This window comes from Anguilla anguilla, chromosome 4 (assembly GCF_013347855.1).
Source record: "Anguilla anguilla isolate fAngAng1 chromosome 4, fAngAng1.pri, whole genome shotgun sequence".
NCBI lineage: Eukaryota > Metazoa > Chordata > Actinopteri > Anguilliformes > Anguillidae > Anguilla > Anguilla anguilla.
The window spans coordinates 49,122,970-49,144,826 of record NC_049204.1 but is presented as its reverse complement, the minus strand read 5'-3'; the positions used below and the strand labels follow the sequence as shown (position 1 = coordinate 49,144,826).

The 21,857-nt window shown below is 37.3% G+C and overlaps 1 protein-coding gene across 1 annotated transcript; it reads left to right on the top strand.

The window, feature by feature from the left end:
* The first annotated feature begins 5,726 nt into the window (after positions 1–5,726).
* sdr16c5b (short chain dehydrogenase/reductase family 16C, member 5b) lies at positions 5,727–21,652 on the top strand. Its single transcript, XM_035415047.1, has 7 exons — positions 5,727–6,136; positions 6,524–6,863; positions 8,379–8,510; positions 8,796–8,895; positions 10,264–10,408; positions 11,667–11,792; positions 19,858–21,652. Exons 2-7 carry the CDS (start codon positions 6,543–6,545, stop codon positions 19,949–19,951), a joined length of 918 nt encoding a protein of 305 aa, XP_035270938.1. The 5' UTR covers positions 5,727–6,136; positions 6,524–6,542; the 3' UTR covers positions 19,952–21,652.
* The last annotated feature ends 205 nt before the right edge of the window (positions 21,653–21,857 follow it).

Below are 21,857 nucleotides of genomic sequence, written 5' to 3'. Positions count from 1 at the left end.
ATATTTGTGCTATATTGCAGGTAGCAATGCTTTTATAAAAAAAGAAAGACAGGTTAATCAATAGGTTTCTAATTAGGTTGTTGAACGTATGTTTAATTCTGGTATTGCAATTGTGGTTGGAACAAAAATCATCTTAAACGGGGGACCCAAGACCGAGTTTGAGAACCACTGCTTCACAGAATATCTTTAAATTTTGTTTGTGATGCATATAAAACTGAGTTAAGACTCCAAGTACAGTATTCTGTGCATATTTAACATTAGCATTGAAACGGCATGTAAATTCACACACGCAGGCTGATACAATTATACAATGATTTCTGCCCGGGTATGTATATTTTATATACAAGAAACGCCACAAGGTTGATCTAAAAAGAAATGCATTTAAGAATGGATGATTCATTGCATATCAAAAATCAACTTAAAAATACTGAATAGTCACTTTTTCTCTTGCTATAGAGGTTACAAAAATAATCTAGAATTAAGGTTATGATTTGCATATAGCTCCATGCAATTCTTTTTAATAGATCAATTAAATGGTTTTGAATAGCTAATTACATCCATCTACTGCATGTCTTAAATATCTTCCAGTGCGCAGCCCCACAGTGACTGTGATTGGCTATAGCATAATTCTGGTCGATCGAGCGCCGGCTATCTCCCTGCAGTCTGCTTGTTTGAGCCCTGCCTGAACTATTCACAGCCCAGTTCGAGTCCTGAATAGCGATGAGGAGACCCCCTTTTCTGTACTCTCACAGATTGATGGAGGACATTGAGGTGATGGGATGAGCTTATGAATATGATGGAAACAAACATATTAATATTTACAAAAAAGTCTAAAACTTGCTCAAATAAATGAATATAATATTAATGCTAAAACAACTGCACAGAACATTTGAAATATTACATTGCATATTAAACATACTTATGTTCATGGTTACCAATGATTAAATTCCAATAAATGTAATCTCTGCATCAAGTGTCCATTGTCTATGAGGTTATCAGAAACCTGTGTAACTACACAGAATCTTTAAAAAGCAATGTTACTATTAGACATAACTGGAGTTGTTCAAAAGAATGGGCAATTCATCGGCCTGGGTTTTAATACACAGGTCAGTCTGAAAAGGCAGGGCAATGGCTACCAAAAGAAATGAACACCCATTAGTAAGATGTTCAGTTACAGGGGCAATTGCTAATCTTTACAGGAAGAGGAAGAGGGTGCATGCATATGTTGCCACAATGGGCTGAATAAAATGTAGCTTAGTACACCAAATGCCAGTTCAGGGACCACATTTATTGGTCTTAAACCATGTTTGTGATACTCATGGAGATCACATTGTGAAACTGGCCAGCCCACATTATCAGTCTGAAACTGGTCCTTGTAGAGTTGAAAGGAGGAAGTCTCTTTCTAAACAGAAGCAGAAGAACATTTTGAAAGTGGCAACGATTCATCAAAACGCAACTTGAAAAATGCACCATATTTTTTGGTCAGATGAAGAAAACAGAAAAGGTTTAAAGTTAAATTGAAGCTCAAACAGAGAATAACCCCATCCTTTCAGCTAAACATGGAGGACGATCCATTTTGTTTTATCATTTATTTATAATTTTGGTGCTAGCAAGGTTGGTTAAAACGTATGACATTTTAAGCTAAATCCTCGATTCTCCTGCCAAGAGGCCCAAGCTTGGCTGAGAATAATGACATTCCAACAGGATAATGATCCTAAACATTCCTTCAAATCCACAAAAAAGGCTAAGTGAGTTCAAAATCAATATTCTTTAGTTGTAACCACAATCAAAATCATATACTGAACTCAAAAAAAATCTGAAGGGGCTGGAGAAATTCTTCTAGGAAGAAACAGAAATACCCCAACCAATAGGCCTACATCAAGTATCTTATCAGTATTATCACAGCTAAAGGTAGCCATACAACAGAGCCAAAATAATGTATACAAATTCCAGTTACAATTATGTTAAAATTGGGAGGATAATGTAGATATTTATTGCATTTAAGCTCTGTGAAATACATTAATTCCAGTCTATAACTGTCAAAGTCCATGGGCCCATTTGATGTATAAACCTTTTCACTTTAAAATTTAAACCAACAATTTTGTGGTAGGCTAATAATCAAACCATGGCAGTAACATTCTTATCTTCCTGGAAAATCTTTTCTATGTTATGTAAATTGTGACTAATTTTATAATACTATGCTCATTCTAGAATGTTGAGTCACTTGCTGTTCCTTTGTTGAACTCACATAAAAAAATGAACACATAATTAATATCTTATGTAAAATATGTATTATCTTTTTGTAAGCCAAATCTCTTTTAAGGACCAGCTGTATCCAGAACATTGTCATGAGCTTTTGGTAGGACTTCAACAATCCAAGGACTATCTTGAGCTGACAGGGAAGTGCCTTGCCTGTTTTTTGTAATAACATCTGAACAGCAGGGTTTCAAAATTTTTATTTTATTTTTTTGTAAAAATCCATGAACCAAGCCGATTACATGTTATACACTATGATAATGATTAGTAAAAATGGATTTGACCAGAAGTAGTTTTCAAGCATAAAACAAAAGATAAGAAGTCATGAAAATAAATGACTTGGTTAATAGAAAAAAAAGGGAAAAACATATCTTCAGGATGAAGGATGAGTTTAGTAATAATGGCTCATCCTCATTCTAAAGCACCTTGCTCTATGGACTAGATCATGATATTCACTCTCACACTTACAGAGAAAATGGGCACATGAAAAGGTCTTAACCTACAATTTAACTTCACTTACTTTGTTGGAAATTATGAAACATGCCCATGTATTTTGACTGGCTGTTTATATATTTTTAGAAGTAGATTTAGCATGGGTGATGGATTGGTCTGTGAGTGGTCATGTGGGAATAGACCCCTCCATTCATTTGACAAAGGTTCATTCTTAAAGGCGGGAGACACTGCACCCCAGTGATTATGGCTGAGACCAAACTAATCAAGGTCAAGGTGATTCAAGATAACAAGGGATAATCTGCTGTAGGCGTATATTGTCTGCATTGCAATGCTGATTGTCTTTTAATACATCGTAAAACAGATGGCCATTGTGAGAGCATTCTGTTGCTCGACAGCTTCAAAAATCATACAAATATGAAATATTTTAAAGTATTTATGTACTTTTATATGATGCCACATTCGCAATAGTCTGATGGTATAGCAAATACCGTCTTATTTTGAGGTGGGGTTGCATAAAATATGTTTGTTTCTCTTTCTCAAAACCTAAAGCCCAGTACAGTCACAAGGTAGCGTGGTGAGGGGAAGGGCTAACACACATAATGAGAGGGTTGGATCAAACCTCACTCATTTTGAAAGAAGCGATTGTAGTATGAACATTTCTGAGGCATACAGAGCTGCCCACTGGTTACTGATATGGTTTCAAGCACTTATGTCACACCAGGAAACACAGCCATGCTTCTATCCATCTGCCTTGCTACTTTTTTCCACTTAAGTTGCCTGTGTTTTTTTTCAGTGGTAGCTTTGACAGATTCAACTCGCATGCTCATGTCACAACCTAATAAATTCCTCATCTTCTACTTTTTAATTGTGTCTTTACCTGTTTTTTTGTGCTGGGGGGGGGGGGGGCATGAAGAGATCATTAATACAGTGGCACACAGCAAAAAAAAGGTCATATAACAGGTCATTAATATGAGCTCTCTGCAAATTAGAGTTGGTCATTGTATGGAGCAGTTAGTGATGAGGGCATACTCTCACCTAATGAAAGTTACACATAACCTCTCAGCAGGACAGCAGGACATTACTGCTATTTAGTTATCTGCTTTTTGTATCAGCCCCACTATGCTAAGCATTATATAAGAGAGTAAAGTGTGAGTGATACATGTGTCAGATACTACTTTGATTGTATATACAAGTCAATGAAATATATAGCAGACTGTTAGTGCCTAACTTTTACACAAGCAATGCTGCATGGCTTGTACGAATGCATTATTCATTATTACCATTCCCATTAGTGGCAAGTATTGCGTGCATGTGATGCTAATTTCTGAGAATTTCTCAATTAAAGGATGTTGCAAAAAAGGACACTTATAGTGTCTAAGAAGGGTTGTATTGACTGAACTAAAAGAAATATTATTGTAGAGAGAAGGGGACTGTTAAACTAAGGCTGCATCATAAAATTAGCAGTGGGTAATAGAGGTTTTTCAAAAATAAATAAATAAATAAGAAGGGCCTGAGAAGCCAAGCCAACATCAGGCCAGTCTTTGTGTGCTGGAGTAGTCACTACAAGTTGAAAAGTGGCAAGGCTGGTTACACAACAATCAAAGACTATAAAGCCATTGTAATGAATGGATAAACTGAGAATCACTTCAGGTTTGGCTAAGCTGTTGCTGGATGACGAGGCCGGTGATTATTCTGGATATACGGAAATATAGTAAATGGATGGACTGGCACGGGCGACATAGCTCAGGAGGTAAGACCGATTGTCTGGCAGTCGGAGGGTTGCTGGTTCAAACCCCGCCCTGGGCGTGTCGAAGTGTCCTTGAGCAAGACACCTAATCAATCCCTAACTGCTCTGGCGAATGAGAGACATCAATTGTAAAGCGCTTTGGATAAAAGCGCTATATAAATGCAGTCCATCCATGTAAATATAGCAATGGTGTGACAAGCTAAACAAATAAAGGACTTACAGCAAGCTGTTATTGTATAGCTAACTAAATTACGAAGAGGAAAAAAAAAAGACATTCAACCTGCAGTACACATACCAAATAGGGCCTAATGACCACTGAGCATGCAAATGCTCACATCATCACATTTGGCCACAGCCAGCCACAGGAGTGCAGATGTTTGTGACCATTTCCCTTTTCTGCCTTTAATAGTGGCGTCATACCAGCTCAAGGTATTTTTGAATAAATGAATAAATAAATACACTACACAATTAACCTCCTATCACAGTTTGCTGAATACTAGTTTAAATGACAGTGTATCAAATGGGTAATATCCATATCATTAGTTGTGGCTATGTATTTCATTGCATTACTTTTACATTTTATTTTTACCCGTGAATTTGCAGTTCGATGTGTTATCATGAAAGCAAAGCTCCTGCTTATGAAAAATAAATGTTGACACTTAACTAAACTTCAACATTAACTTAACAATGAAATATGAGTGAGGTCTATTAAAAGGAATCCTTTGTTTCACAAACACGATTCTCACAACGGCAATCGCAATTCTACCCCGTCATAGCCAGTTTGTGGATTTACAAACATGCCAAGTCACTCGCATACAAAGCACTGTCTCTAAGTCATTATTTAAAACTTGCTAAGTCTAGGCCTGCCGTTAAAAGTACTGATATCAATATGAGGCCAAGTTACAACAATATTGGCTATATTAGCTCTTAACACAACAGTGGGTAGCATTGCTTTGTAATAGAGCTCGTTTAATTTATGCGAAATAAAATAGCAAATATTGTTTGTTATAACTTCATTTTGATATCAATACTTTTAATGGCATGCCTAGATTTAGCAAGTATTCATGACTTACAGACAGAGTAATTTGCGACTTTTGTGCGTTGAAAACGTTTTTGTTGAGATATCACACGATGATAAATAGATATGAGACACGCCTGCTTTACTTCACGGATGCTGATAAATGCGGTCAGGCTAGTGCTTCTGACAAAACATCAGTTAGCAAGTGTCTTACAAGTTCCTGCCACGTGACCAGTTAACCCGTCACAGCCGTGCTTTCTTTTCTCAAAATTACCGAAAATACTGCTTCTCATAGGGTGTATTCCTAAAGTATTTACCTTAAAACGTTAGAAGGTGGACAATCATGTAGATTCTGGTAGACTATCATTTACTTAACATGCTGGTGTTAATACATGAACGCCACTACGACACTGGACATGTGAACTAAGTTACGGCAATTAAAGGGTTAGCCAGCATTTCTAGCCGCACCCTCATCTACATCCTGTGCACCGTTAGCTGCCGGAAAGTCTGTGGCTGTGTGCAAATGAACTTTGCTACAAGGTGCTTCTTTAGCAGTACAAAGGTTGTGTAAACGTTGAATTGTACTACAGTCTTATGCCCACGAGGACTGTCCAAAGCCATTTTGTCACGGAGACCGAAGCTTGGGTCGAGAAGCTTGAGTGGTAAGTTTATATAGCTTACCTCAGTAACAAGCGAAGAACGGACAGTTACTTAGTAGATATGACGTTCATTTAAATCAACTTGATACTTGCGTGAAGTGCAAGTAGCCTTATTAGGCTCCTGAAAATACTTGTATTTACTTAAAGACGAACTATTATGATTATCTCAGTTGTGATTTAACAGTTTGCTAGCATCCCTTCCAAATCCTTATTGAGTCATTTGAGTTCACTCCGTTCAGTAGGGCAAGTGTAACCGTACTAATGTGGGGGTGGCCTGATAAGCCCGTATACTGTACTTTAACGTTCATTTGAGCTAAATGAAATGCATTTAACTAAAATAATAAAAGTCCTTAATAAATGTTTTTGTTCTTCCATATTAATACGACCCAGATTTCCTCTGATCTGCACAATGAACTTCCTTCTGGAGACACTGAAGGTGCTAATCCTGTCCATATACTTATCCTTGGAAGCTTTTGTTAAACTATTCATCCCAGTAAGGAGGAAATGTGTGGTTGGGGAGATAGTGTTAATCACAGGTGCTGGAAGTGGCATTGGGAGGCTAATGGCCTTGGAGTTTTCCACCATGGGTGTCACGCTAGTACTGTGGGACATCAACCAGGAGGGTAACAAAGAGACGGCTCGTCTAGCCAAGGAAAAGGGTGCCTCTGAAGTTTACACATACATGTGTGACTGCAGCAAGAAGACAGAGGTCTACAGAGCCGCTGATCAGGTAAACTCTATACTGAAATGGTGTTCTGTAAACATCAAATCCGTTGTCCAGTTTACACTGTACTCCCTTTTAATTAAGGGTGTCACTGCTTGCTCATGTTAAGTCAGGAATGGGTGGTGCTATTGGAGAAAGGAGAGGTGATGCTACAGTGGCCTGATTAGGTCAGTGTGGTTATCCAGTTGATTTAAATGGAAACAAGCTTCATATTTTCAAAACGTGCCCCAATTTGATATGAATGTACAACAGGTATTTCTTAAAAAAGTAAAAATAAAAAAACATCACCCTGGTTTTATCCTAATTTGTAATATTAAATTTGTGTGTTCTTGTTCATCGCCACAAGCTCTGGGAATTCCAGATAGTGCAGACACGCACGCTCTGGCCTTTAAAATGTGATGCGGAGCCACTGCTTCTTTCACTTTGCAGCTCACCAGTTAATCTCTCCCAGTCAGTGGAGCACACTTCACCTGGCCTAAAGGCACAGCCCATTACCACGCCCTTTGGGGTTGCCACTAGAGCCATGTAGATTAGCTAAGATTAGACAACAGACTGATCTATAACAGTACATTTTTACAGTATACAGGGGTAAAAGTGTCACTGCATTTTTTTTAAAATCCAGGGCTCCTTGTATTCTTTGGGTGTATGTATGGTTTTAATATAGTCCTATATATTTCTTGACATTTTATGCGTAATCAGGTTTGAAGGAGTCCGTAGTCTCCTCAGCAGCACAATGCATTTTTATGACATCTTACAAACTATAAAATAGAACTGTAACTGTGATGCACACATGGTGAGCTTCCATTTTAGCCTCCCTGTGTGTCAGTATCACATAGCCCGTAGGGCTGAGGCACAGTTTGTAATGGCTTTGATTAATGGAGAACATTTAGCTAACTGACACCTCACAGACCCATTATGATTTAATTATTCATAATTTGCCAGATGAACATTTGATGCATAAAATGAAATTGTTTACATCTGTTATGTGTGCTATGTGTTGATTAGGCTATGCGCTTCTTTAGGGAAGCTTTTGACATTGTCAACAGCTTCCCTAAAGAGGAAGCAATCTTGTTGTTTTACATATTTACGGGTATGTGGTGGAGCTGAAATGGTAATGTAAATGTCATTTGGACATACGTATAATAAACTAATGAAAAAGTAATGTTCAATGACAGTTAACATCTGAAAGCAGTGTAACTAACATTACATTACATTTAATGAAATAATCTACTTGTAGATACCTGAAAATATCTGTAGTAGTGTAGTGGCTTTTTGAACAGTTGTGCCCCACCTGGTGTGGGATGCAAATTTTCAGAAAGAGAGCCGAGGAAGGTATCCTGCCTGTACTCAGCTACCGAAGGTTACAAAGAGATCCTTTCGGTAACCTGCCTTTTTTTTTTCCTATGGTATCAAACTGCAGCTAAGTGGTTTTGTTTTAGGAAAAACAGTTGTCCAGTATAATTCGGTCTTTGCTTATTTGACTCACCAAACCTGTTTTTTTGTTTTTTGTTTTTAACCTAGGTCAAAAGGGAAGTTGGTGATGTTAGTATACTCATAAACAATGCTGGGATTGTTACTGGCAAGAAATTCATGGATGCACCTGACAGCCTTGTAGAAAAAACAATGGAAGTCAATGCAATGGCCCACTTCTGGGTAAGTTAGAGTTGAGTGTACCAAATGTTCAAATTTTTGCCTCCACAATGATTGAAAATCAAATAACAGTGTGGTAAACAGCAAAATAACTGTCCTATTTGTCAATGCAGGATGCAGGATAGTGTTACTAGTTTCTGATAATGTCTACTTTGGTCTTGACGTTCAGATCCTCTTTCATTTTATGCCAGGCCTACTGATATTTGCCAAATGTATATTTATTTATTCATTTATTTATTTACATTGTCAAATCAGTGAAAGTAATCATTAAATATTTTGTTCTTTAAGACGTACAAAGCATTCCTTCCAGCAATGATGGCAAGCAACCATGGCCATCTTGTCAGCATTGCCAGTTCTGCTGGACTCATTGGAGTTAATGGCCTTGCAGGTAAGGTTCAATAACCCTGTCGGTTTTAACCAATGTCACAGAAACCTCTTATTTTTTTGTAACACTATTATAAATATTTTTAACTGGCAGCAGCAGTGGGGAGAAGTAAATGGGGAAATATATATATTTTTTATCCAGCCTGGGTAATGCCTGGGGATTATATGTAAGGCACATGTAACATTTCCAGGATAGTGTCATCTGCTAAACAAATGTGCATAAATTTGTATCAGTAAAACCTGTTGCTTAAATATGGCATTGATCATGTAACTACATATGGATACATTAAGAATACATTGCAATTTGTAGAGAGAGTACATTTAAGGTTGTTTTTTTTTTTTAGATGTCAATATACTATTTGTCATTGACCCAATACTGACTTTATACCAGTAGAATAACTGTTCTCTGAGGTTTTTAATAGTCCTTCATCAGATGGTACACAAACTGCAGTAAGGGGTGAATACAGTACAGTATCTTTCAAGTGACATAAACATTCCATCTTGCATATGATTCTGTAAAATATGTTGAATCAAAATGCTAAAAGACTTCAAGACGGCTTTGTACAGTTCAGCGTGGCAATCTTAGTTAGTGACTGCAGTTTTGAAATTCAGCTGTGAAATGAAATCGTCATGGCACATGAAACTTGTACATTACAAAAAAACAAGTTGCGTAACAGAAAGCCATGTGACTATAATTATATCATGTACAAACAAAGCAAAAGAAAAGGTAAACACGTTGGACGTATCACTGCGTCGGACGTATCTTTCAGTGCATTCGAGTGTCTTTCAAATTGTGCATCAATTATTTACATGAAAGCATTTGAGTGAAATGCAGACTGGTTTTTGTATTTGTTCTGTAATGAATAATTCAAGGACAGATCTTTGAGCTCACAATGGTACCACACTGTCGGTCATTACATTTGTAAAGAACAATGGAGCAAATCAGCTTGTGTGCACACGAAGAGCCTTGTGCTTGTGGATATTAAACTAAGTTTTGTTTACTTTACATGACCAGAATTGTCGTATTTTCAAAGGTCCAGCATGAAAATCTTACTGCCTGTAGGTATATAATTCAGTGTTTAAATAAGAATTACCATATCTGCAAGATTCCACCTGTGGTTGAACCACAGTTGTCAGTTTTTCAGTTGTAGTCTCTTATTTTATCATTTTTTATCATGCTAATCCAGAAGGTTATAGGGCCAGTATGTGCATATGCACCAGTATTACTTACCTGTCTACTACTCAAACAATGTATACTTTTGACAGATTGAAAAAGCGGTCAAATGCTGTTATGCAAGGAAAATATGTTCAGCCTTTGACATTTCCTACAGGTTACAACACGTACGTCCATCCATATGCTTTATTTACACAGATTATTGTGCCAGCAAATTTGCTGCTGTTGGCTTCGCTGAATCCGTGGCCCTGGAATTGCTAGCCACAGGGAAGGATGGGATTAAAACCACTATTGTCTGCCCATTTGTTATCAACACTGGAATGTTTGATGGCTGCAATACTAAGTAAGTTCTCTAATGGAAATTGTGTGCTGCTGACCTGTCGTCCTGTCTCGTGCAATAAAGCGCTAGATTGCAAGAGGCTGTGGTTTATGGGCTTCATAATGAAAGTGGCACAGTCAGTAAGGGCTGAGCCTAAGACATAGCCTTCTATGACTGGGAGTCCACAACAGTCGGCTTCATCCTGTAGGGGCAGGGTTGAGTTAAGTTGGCCACAGTAGTTACCCTTTAGTGCCATCAAGGTATCAGCAGTCATCAGTGAGAGAATCACATTGTGTGGCTTGTAGTGCGGAAAATAGACTGACTTGCAGGCGTGTGCACTAGAAGACTCCATGAACTTCAGCTTATCTAGATGTGGCTGGCACAGATGAGACCCAGTACCCAAGCAGATCAAGTGTGTGCACTCGCTAGCAAGCCAGAAAGCCTTTTCCCCACTGCCATGTCGTTCCACCACAGCATTTTGTTTTACATACAGTTGTGGTGAAATTCGATTAGAATGGTTCAATCAGCACATTTAGAACTTCTCAATTTTTTTTATTTTTAATGTTTTAACCTCTGTGCCTGTATGCCTGTCCAGATAAAGGGGCAGTTAACTTTCATATTCAGGCATCCAAACGTGTAACATGTAAAGGGAAAATAAAATAACATTTGAAATGAGTGCTTTCCTAGCAAACTTCAGGAACTCGTACTGTCAAACTGATACCTTCCTTCACTCTTTGGCCAAAGCCCAGCTGTGTTAGATGACTTCTGTGTGTTTATGCAGGCTTGTGGCAGTTTGAAAGACAATACGATGAGGCATGGTTCTGTATTTGTCGCTACGTTGATGCCTCGGGGCATATTTTAGGAATTGCCAGCTCCGGGTCGGTGTGTTTTGTGTAAGCTCGGCCTCGGGGCTTAGGCAGAGGGATGCGTTCTGACGTCCTCTTTGTGGAGCACAGTGTGCCCGTCTGTCCCACACCGCCCCTCACTGATGTGAAGACACAGACAGGTGTTCTTCTCTATGTGGCGTTCCCAGATCTCTGTCCCTAGCCATTAGGAGTGACGTGCCCCAGAGCTTCTCTCTGTCTGCATTATTTAGACTGTTTAAGGGCCATGTTTAAATGTTTTAAATGTTTCTGTTTAACAGTGTTTAGCTTTTTTCTTTCCTTTTTTTATTGCGAAGGATGTTTTTTTGGTCGTTTTTTGAAATGCAGTTTTGAATTGTATGAGGAAGCTTTTTACTTATCTCCTTGCAGTGTAATAAAGTTTTTCTTTTGCTTTTCAGATGGCCCCGTGTGATTCCCATTTTAGATCCAAACTACGTTGCCAGAAAGATTGTGGATGCCATCCTGACGAACCAAGTGCACCTTCTGCTTCCCAGGAGCATGTACTTTATCGCAGGCTTAAAGAAGTATGTTTCTTTTTTGTTATTTTTACTTGCCACATTAGTAGAACTTGTGTGACAGACTTTGGTCAATTTCCATTTGGCCTTGGCCAATGAAAAAGAATGAGAAATGAAACCTAGCATTCTCTCTGTAAAATAGAGAGTTTGACAGCCAGCTTTCCTTTTTAGAAGAGAAGACATTTCAACCTTCAGCTTTTTTCTGTGAATACAAAATATTTTCATATATAAAAAATGAAGATAAGCATGTTGCAGATTTGCCTGCTTGATAAATGAAGAACACACACCTCTGTTTTTAAGTGATAGGACTGTTGTTGGTTTTAAGTCTGAGTGCAATTGGAGATAAACTGAAAAACAAACAGGGAAAGTATAAAGTACATTTGAACATATTGTTCATTTTCAGTAGCAGGGATGTGTTGTTGAAAACAAACCTGGGTCTACATTGCAGAAATGCAGAAACTACAGATGTACCCAGAAGAACAATGAATCTTGATGGTTTTGCTGGAATCTATTTTTACTCCCCTAGGACTGAAATAAATTCATACTTAATTGCTCACATTATAATTTCTGTGAGGTTTGAACACTGTATGCTCAAACCTGTTTAAACTTCCAAGTTATTCATATAGCTGATGAAATGATAACAGCTAATATGCATATTTTGAATAATGTCAAACATTACATTATTCAAATAATGCCAAATATATTGTAATATTTGACATTGAATAATATATCAAATATTACATTATGTGTGGAATAGCCTGCCAGGTCATGTAGTAGAGGCAGAAACTCTTTTCGAGATTTTCAAGAGTAGGCTTGATATGATGTTAGATACTGTCTAGTCTGTTGGTAATCAGAGCACTAATGTAGTCAGGAAAATGAAGGCATTTTTGGGCTGAATGGCCTATTCTCATCATTATGTTTTGTTGTGTTATTACATACTGTGCAATTTGAATTAACTGAATGCAGAAAAGAGAAAATGGCAAAATGCATTATACGAGGTGCTGTTTAAATGTTGTCAAGTCCAAATTTCTATGAGCAACTAAAACTACTACTTTCTAAAATGCTGAATAATTGATACTTGTTTGCTTGAACAAGTTTTTTTTTTTGTTTTTTAAGGACAACATTTGCTTGTATAAACACTTGACAGAGCTTAAAACATATGACTAATTCATGCACAAATGGAGACCACTTGACATGACAGTTCCCCAGAAGGAGGGAATGGAATGGTAGACAAAGGTTTGAGGACTGTTGCATGCGCTGCTCCATGACAGTGACTGGCACCTCTTCAACTATTGACATACATACTGTGGGGAACTGAGTCATTCTCCAGTGAAATTACTCTCGCAACAGGGAGACAGAACAATGGTCTAGGCTTGCATTGTCTCCTTTTCATGGTACATGGGCTTAAGGGCAGTTCAGTTTCTTGAAAGGAATATAGGCATATATTACTCAGATGGGATTCTTCCAAGACTGGTGGGTTTTTCTGTTCAGGTTGTGCCATATTCTATGATGTGCTCATGAGTATATCTCCTGCTGTGCCATAACATTAACATTCGATGTGAATAGCAGTAATGAGGGTCTAGTTTCTAGATAATTGGATCCAGTTGGGGCCTGTTTGGAACCAAGAAAATTTTCTTGAATTGCATGTCTACGCAGAGGCTCAGATTGATGTTGAAAACATGCTATGAATCTTAAAAAAGAAAAAAAAAAGTTATTTTGTACCCGTTTCGTTTTGCATCGAGGGGGTTACAAACTCTGCACTTCATTGTTTACTTTCTCAAAGTTTATACTGCCGTACAAATGCGAATTGCAGTAACTACCCGATGAAATGGCAACACTGAGAAAAATAGCTGTCCAGCCAAATGTTGATGGTAGATGATGGTAATGAATGGTAATTAACTAATTTAATTGGTATTTATAGAGGTAATTTGATGCCTAACGGGCCTGCTCCACGGAGCCCATTGAGCGCTGCTTTTAATGAGCTTTGGATTGACCATTGCCATCAGCCAGGGAATGCAGCCTTTGCAATCAATGAAAGGTGCTCCACAGCCCGCGTTGGGTCAGCATTGCATTGCATCAGCATTTCATTGCGTCCGATGGCTGTGCCCGAGCTCAAAAATCGGTAAACTTCAATTCTTGATGGTGAACACCATGCAGCCACTGCGTCTGCTCACATAATATTGCATTAAAATAATGAGAGAAACTTCATGTTGACTGTTTTCTGGTGTACGCTATTCTCTTGCGTCATAAACCAGCCTATTAAATTATTATAAAAATATGTCTGGCCGGTAAATTCTTTTCATTTACTTCCCACATTGGCAGGTAAGACAAAAAGTAAATTTTGGACCCTGTATCCTGCTCTAATGGAAGCCTATTACCTAAAGTGAAAAGACTTTTCTTTTAGTTAACGTTATAGACTACATTATGTGCACTAAAGTTAAGCTGTGTATAGTCTGAACTTGTTCCTAGCTGCTAGCTAGCCATACAAAAAATGTATTTCTTACCACTTGTAGCTACTAACTTGGGACATTTACCTTTACATTTACATTTACCTCATTAAGCTCTTACAATTATCTGGATATTTGTATTTCAATACAAGTTCCACCATTTTGCCCTCTGGATTGTGCTGTCTTAATTGTTGTTAGCTAGTTGGCTAAATGGATTGCTGAATGGCTGTGTGTGAGGGATTTAAAAATGCACAATGATTGGTAGAATGAAAGATGGATGCCCGGATGAACCGCAGTATCTGCAGCCAAAAAGTATGGGGTGTCAGATTGCAGTAATTGCACTTGGAGCAGTTTGCCTTGGTTTTGACTTGGATTTTGTCATTACTGCAATTTTTCCTTTACATTTTCTCTAAACCGAGGCAAGATTTGAACCAGACACCTTGTCACAAATTAAAACAGATATCCAAAAATTATTTTTCAGTTGTAACTCAATTTTGACTAAAATTGTAGTTATTGATGTTTGCCTTTTTAGGGCATATCATCATGCAAGAATAAAGCTAGGCCAGTCATCCGATTCATTAACGTCTGTAATTTGTTAAACTTTAGTGGAATGTTCTGGATGCAGGGATCTGTAGCGATCGGTCTTTGTTCCCTTTGTACCTTAATGAAAAGGGGATGTTTTTTAGAGCCAGAATGAGTCACTGATCAGCACTGATTAAGTCTGAATTGAAAAAACTAAGTGATTTGTACATACTGGCTAATAATCTGAACAGGTTCTCTGATGCTTGTGAAGACTCACATAGATGAGCAAAGGTGCAGTATCATTAGAACACAGCTGCTACTGTGTATAGGAAAGGCTGGCTACCTGATATGAATTTGAACCTAGAATTCATTTGAATCTATGCTTTCGAGTTTGTCTTTCTTGTTGTGTGACTTTTATTTTACATAGGCTACAAGTAATGCTAGGCATTTTCATCTTTTTTTTTTTTGTTTGTTTTTTCAAGATACCAGATAAATGGTTAGAAAGTTGTTTGAATTACACTTGACTGTAGCATGTTAAACAGTGAGTCTTTGAGTTTAAAGGCTTTTGAGTTGAGACTTCAAATTTCCTTTCTTTTGGCTGTTTATGAATGTGTATTATTCACATTTCAATGTATATGTATACAGCTGTGTATAGTCTTCCTCCTTGGATCAATAATGACTCATAATGGAGTCATGATGTGTGACCACTTGTGATATTGGAGTCATGATATTGTTCAACCTTTAACCCTGTGTGACAGCCAGCACTTATTGACATCACATATTATGGAGATATCAGTATATGCCTTAACTGTTCCAGAGTTTGTCAATCTCTGATTGGTTCAACAACTTCGCATCCTGTGAAGTCTTGATGTTGTTCACATCCAGTTAGGAAAAGGCAGAGCTTATATCTTTGCTCCTTTGTCGCAGGTGAAAGTATTTAGCAGCTGGATTGTGTTACCACTGTTTATAGCATAATGATCATAAACATCCTAAATGAATGATTTAATAAGATTAAACACCTTATATTTAAAACTGGGAACAGTAGCGAGTTTCCCGTCTGTGTCGTTCGGTTAATGCTCTTTCTGTTAGCACTTTCGTGTCACAAAAGGAGAATTGAGAGTTAAAGTTGGATTTAGACAACAGTTGCACTAACAGCCTCTTCGCAGTGCTGACAATACCAATAATGATGCTAATTGTCTCTGATAAATAAGTTCATGCCTGATGCTGAGAGCTCAGTTCAGTGAAGTTCAGTTCAATTAATGTGTCACATTAGAACAAGCTCTGCGCTTCAGTAAGTGGTGTAAGATACAGGAATCTGTTACTGTTCTGAATATGGATGTGATGTCATATGACCTTTTTGTATTATCTGCAGCATCCCATGGCAATGTTCTGTCATGCAGCAACTTAAAAAGGAAGGTTTTCAGTGAAAGGATAATTGTAACAATTTCAGATGAATTGGGGCTATTTCAAATTCTTAAATGGGGCTGTCTACGTAAAACTAATTTATCCAAGATGGGACTACCTTTTGTGTATCTAAGAGTCAACCATGTGCAGGTCAGCAGCTACAATCATTTTATCCGTCTTCATGTTTTCGAGCTGTACCACAGTTTTGAGTGAAAGTGGACCATCTCACATTATTGGCTCATTTGTGTCAAGTTGTTTACTTGTGGGCAGTTACGTTCAAAAAAGACAGGAGGCCATATCCATACATAAGAAATTAAAAGTATTGGACAATGTCTTGTGCCGGCCATGTGCTGTGCATGCACATGGTTCAGTCTTCCTTTGATTAGCATATGCTTCCGCGACATGATTCAGATTTTTATCAATCCTTTGTTGATTTCTCTGCTGCTCTCTTTTTGCTCTATATTTTCTATGTTCTTGAAACTAAATGGTACATGTTATTTCAAAATCTCAAAATGTCTCTTGGATATCTTGCCCTTGCCCATCAGAGGAGGGCTGAAGTAAATCACGTTCATCAATATGAAATCCAAAAATTTTATTGATTCTTAGCAATGACTAAAAGCAAAAAGACTGATTACTCCAGTTGTCCTATTTCCTCAGGTGTATAGACAGTATAGAACATTCTTTACAAAGTTCTCACAATTGTCAGACTCAGGTATGAGTCAGGCATGATGGAATAATGAAGTGAAAACCTGGAAATTAATAAAGATCCATATTGAAGACTGAAGTGGATTTTTTTCATCCACTTGCATTAACGGGTCCCATTAATATAATTACCATATGAAGCATTATACAGCAGTATTTTAATGGGGGGGGGGGGGGGGGGGGGGGGGGGTGTACTGTCCTTTGTATATTTCAGAAGCTTTAGAATATTATAATGGCATATTCCTTTGAAAATCTATGCATAATGCCTAGTTTATTTTATTTTTATGACAAAAGCAATTGAATCAGTTAAACCATCCATAGTGAATCATGGTCAATATGAAAGCATATTTTAGCTTTATACCATGAGATCTTTTGTGAATAATTCATAATGGTTCATTTTAATTTTTTAATTCAATTTAAAAGATGTTTTAATGCGTTTTGACTATTATAGAGTGCCATTTTCCTGTGTATATGAAATCAATTATATATACATAAAATAGAATTTTAACAAATTATACATTACATACAGTACATGTACCTTTTTATGATTATGTCCATTTATGGTAGCACTTATGTTATTATCTTGCCATGTGTATGGATACTCCTGTAGTATAATTTGTATCTTTCATCCCCAAGTCTGGGTGTGTGCACATGCTTTCATGTGTAACCTGCACTGAGGGTCCTCTCTTCTTCAACATCCTTTTGTAAGAAACCCCTCAGATACACCAAACATGGGAAGTATCTGAGCAGCAAAGGAACATTTGCAGTCTTACCTGGTGCTACTTGAACGGGATTAATTATATGCTAAGTATCTCAAATATCTGACTCCAAAATAGTGTTTTAACCACTATTTCCGCCAGTAGTGTGGCTCTATGCGGATTGTTATCTATCTTGGTAGATATGGATGTGCCTCTGGCTTGTGTAGCCTGGATAAATGCAATTGTGTATCTTGCCACTACACTATTGTATAGGCAAGTGACTACGAGGTGCAGATATCCTTGAGTTCTATGTGTGTGTTAGAACCTTAAAACTGCTAGGTGTACAGCGGTAAAAAAAAGAGGAGAGTCAAAAGAGGACTGCTAGATGAATGTAGTTTATTGTACAGTGTGTTCAGTAATGGAAAAATACAATGAAACAATATTACATTACATTACATTATAGGCATTTAGCTGACGCTCTTATCCAGAGCGACTTACAACAGTGTAACCAAACTCAGGATCAATATGTGCGTAGTTGAATGGCTACACACATATGATACGGAGGACACTGTGTTGACGAATCTCCCCAAACTATTCCACATTCCATACATGCCCAAAGATCAAAAGAAAACCCAAGTCATAAAATTAAGAAAACAATTATAACAAAACCGTACTTCAATGATCCTGCTTGGGCTTCCTCTGTACGGTTATCACACCGGGTTAACCATTATAGCTGAGACACCAACTTGTTCCCCATGATCTCTATCTGACTGGTCTCAATGTACGTAGCTACTGATCATGTTTGCTCCAAGCTTCTTTATATGACTAAAGGTGTCCCTCAAGGTTCAATTTTAGGTCCTGTATTATTTACAATTTATATAAAGGATGTTGTTTCTTATATAAAGAGTTTCAGTCTACTTCTATATGCAGATGACATTGTTCTGCTTCTACTACCCCAAGCTGTTGAAAATCTTCAGCTCGAATTCAGTGCCTTTCAGGAGGCCCTTTTAGATCTCAAACTAGTTTTAAATTCAGACAAAACTAAATACATGGTATTTACCAGATCTAATAGGACAAATTTGACTGAGCTACAGATGTGCACACTCAGTGGTGTCCATTATTGAGAGAGTCTCACACTATAAACATCTGGGTGTCTGGATTTATGGAAACCTGACTTTTTAAGACCCATATTGATATATTAATTAAATGACTTGGATTCCTTTACATGAATGTATATTGTTTCTCATTTGACAGTAGACAGAGGATTGTTCAGGCAAAACTCTTTCCAGTGCTTGATTATGGTGATGTAATATATAAACACACTGCTGCTTCCACCTTAAAGCCTTTAGACTCCATCTATCATTTGGCCCTACGTTACATCACTGGGGATGGGTACTGTACTCATCATTGTGTGCTTTATCAGAAAGTGGGCTGGCACTCCCTGTCTCAGAGATCAACATTGGTTCCTGATTTTTTTTTTTAAAGCACTTCTCCTAAAGCTTCCTCCTTTTATTTAATCTCTTATTGAATGAAGAGTTGGAGCCTATCAGATACGTTCTCAGGACTTGGTGATTCTCCAGGTGCTGTGGGCCTACTCTGAACTAGGTAAAACTGCATTTAGATATAGTGCTCCTCACGCCTGGAATGAGTTACAGTGCACATTAATGCTGAACTTAGATTTCCGTGGGGATTATTTATTTATTCTTTTTTTAAATTAATTAAATATTAATTAGTTAGTTAATTTTCATATATTCATTTTATCTCTTGGAACCTCTAGCTTTTGTCTGTCTTTTTTCATCAGGGCTGCATTGAAAAAGAGACCTAGTGTCTCAATGTGATTTCCCTGTATAAATAAAGGTTAGGTATTGGCTTTCCAACAATACCAAACATGATTACACTGTATGGAGAACCTAATATTTACATAATGCTGATCCAGTAGGATGTTTTGCAACTGAGCACTCTCTATTACACCCTGCTGACTCTCTGTCAGCACAGTAAACAGTCTGTTTTCCTTTGGGAGTTTGATAAGGGGCACACTTCTGTAAACTGCCCTTCTCTTTCTGCATCTAGTACTCAGGAACTCAGGAGTATGAAATGTATTGTTGTGGAAGCAAGTTGTACAAAATGCATCTTGTCTCAATTTGTACTATGGTTACCTTTTAATGTGTTCTGTACCTTCATGGTTACCCTTTTACCTTCTGCATTCTGTACAGTTCTGGTACCTTTTTTGCACATTTTTAAGTTTGAGTGTGATGAATGTAATGACATGTGTTTAATTGATTATTCATGTTTTTTTCACAGCATTTTGCCAACTAAGCTTGGAGTGGTTCTGGGAGATTATCTTGGTGCATTTCACTTGATGGATGACTTTAAAGGACGCACAAAAGTGGATTAAGTCTGTGAAGTTGTCGAAGGATACTTCCATGGATACTATTGATCTTCTCCAGTATATAAAATATCAATTTGATTATTTTATTATCATTTTTTATAAATCTGGTATTTTAGATTTGTCACTTTGAATTTGAATGTTAGAAATTTGCTAAACTCATTTACTGGTCTGCTTGATTGTAATTACCTGTTATTGAAATGGTATGACATATGTCATGTTTTAAATATGAAGGATTTTAGGATTTTAATTTGCCTGACTTAACTCTTGTTTGATAAGAGGATTTGGTATATGCCTGTATTAAAGCTGAAAGGTTCATAAAGCTTTCCTGCACTGATAGAGGTTGTGCAATGAAAGTTTACTTGGTAAGTTTGATGTTCCCAAAAGAGAAAGCATTAAGTTCCACAAAGAAGAGTGATGCTAAAAGTTGACTGTCCATAAATATATTTTGGAGTGCTGCTTCACACCTGTGCCCCTTGAGCTCAGTTTGAAATGCACAAAGCACTTAAATTGTACAGCCTACATTTGGTGCTTTTTTCAAAATCTATTTCCAATGACACCTTCACTGACCTTGATTTAATTGAACAGTATACTGATGAAAAGCTATTAATTCATGAGAACGTTGTTTGAAAAGAGAAAATAAGAACTGGATGAAATTATTTGAAATGTTTGATCAGTTAAAACTAGGGTTGCTCCTCTTAGATAGTTGAACTTATGAGAAATTGAAAGAGGGTGAACTTCTACAAGTGCGTGTGGAGATCCTGCATTACTTCCCCGTCAGAATCGGGACCTCTGTGGGGTATAAGGACTGTGGCGCGCATTTAATTGTTTGAACACACTTTATCAGTTTTACTGTGGTCCATAAATTCTTTATCTCATGAAGAATACCTGCTGCTAAATGTGCTCCCCGTACAAGAGCGTGCATTTGTCAGTAAAACCCTGCAGGCCTCTGTCTGGTCTTCACTCAGTTTCATTTCAAGGTGATGAAGTCCTTACTTTGTGGTGTTATAAGTTAATTCAGTGTGTGTGCGTGTGCGTGTGCGTGTGCGTGTGCATGCGTGCCTGCGTGACATGTATTTCCATTAAATGTCAGAGAAAACTGGTGTAGATGATAGCTGACCAGTAGGTCAGTACCCTTCATATCCAATTCCAATATACTGCATGTCTACTTCTATGTACCCTGTCAGAAAGCATAGAGACAATATCAGAAAAGCAGCATTTCCTGTTGCAAAGTTATTGTAGTGTAGTCAAATCTACATATTGGTTAATGTGCAAGACTAACAGGTAATCTTTTCTATGCAACAGTAACATGAGAAACCTCCCAGGATTTGGAATTCCATCTGGAAATTGTACCTGGAATTAATGAAGTTTTGATTTGTTTGGATACTGAAACCTGAAGGAACATACTATTAATTTTAATGTTGTCTGGCACATTTGTTATATTCATTGTTGACTCACTATTGTATAATCTTTGGTAAGAATCCCAGCACAGGAAGTTTTAACGCGTAAGCATTTATGCTCGCATGAAGTTGTGTAAAAAATAAATAATTATATCCATTCAATATCATGGTATTTAAGCATTATACTATATCTTACTATGAACATGTCATTCCTTTTAATGTGCTCTAAATTAATATTTACCCTAAAGTAATTTTTGTGTTCAATTGTATTCATGATGTTCTTCCTTGAAATAAATAAAATGAACAAATATTCTGTGCTTGTGTAATGACAGTCTATTGTAATTTAGCTAGCAAAATTGATGTATATATATACATTATCACCATTCTAAAACAGCAGTGTGTGCATTAGTGTAACATGCTTTTTAGATATACCTCTCATGTTAAAATTGCTAAAAAACATTTCAGTTTTTTTTTTTTTTTTTTGGGGGGGGGGGGGGGGGGGTTGGTGGTGGGTT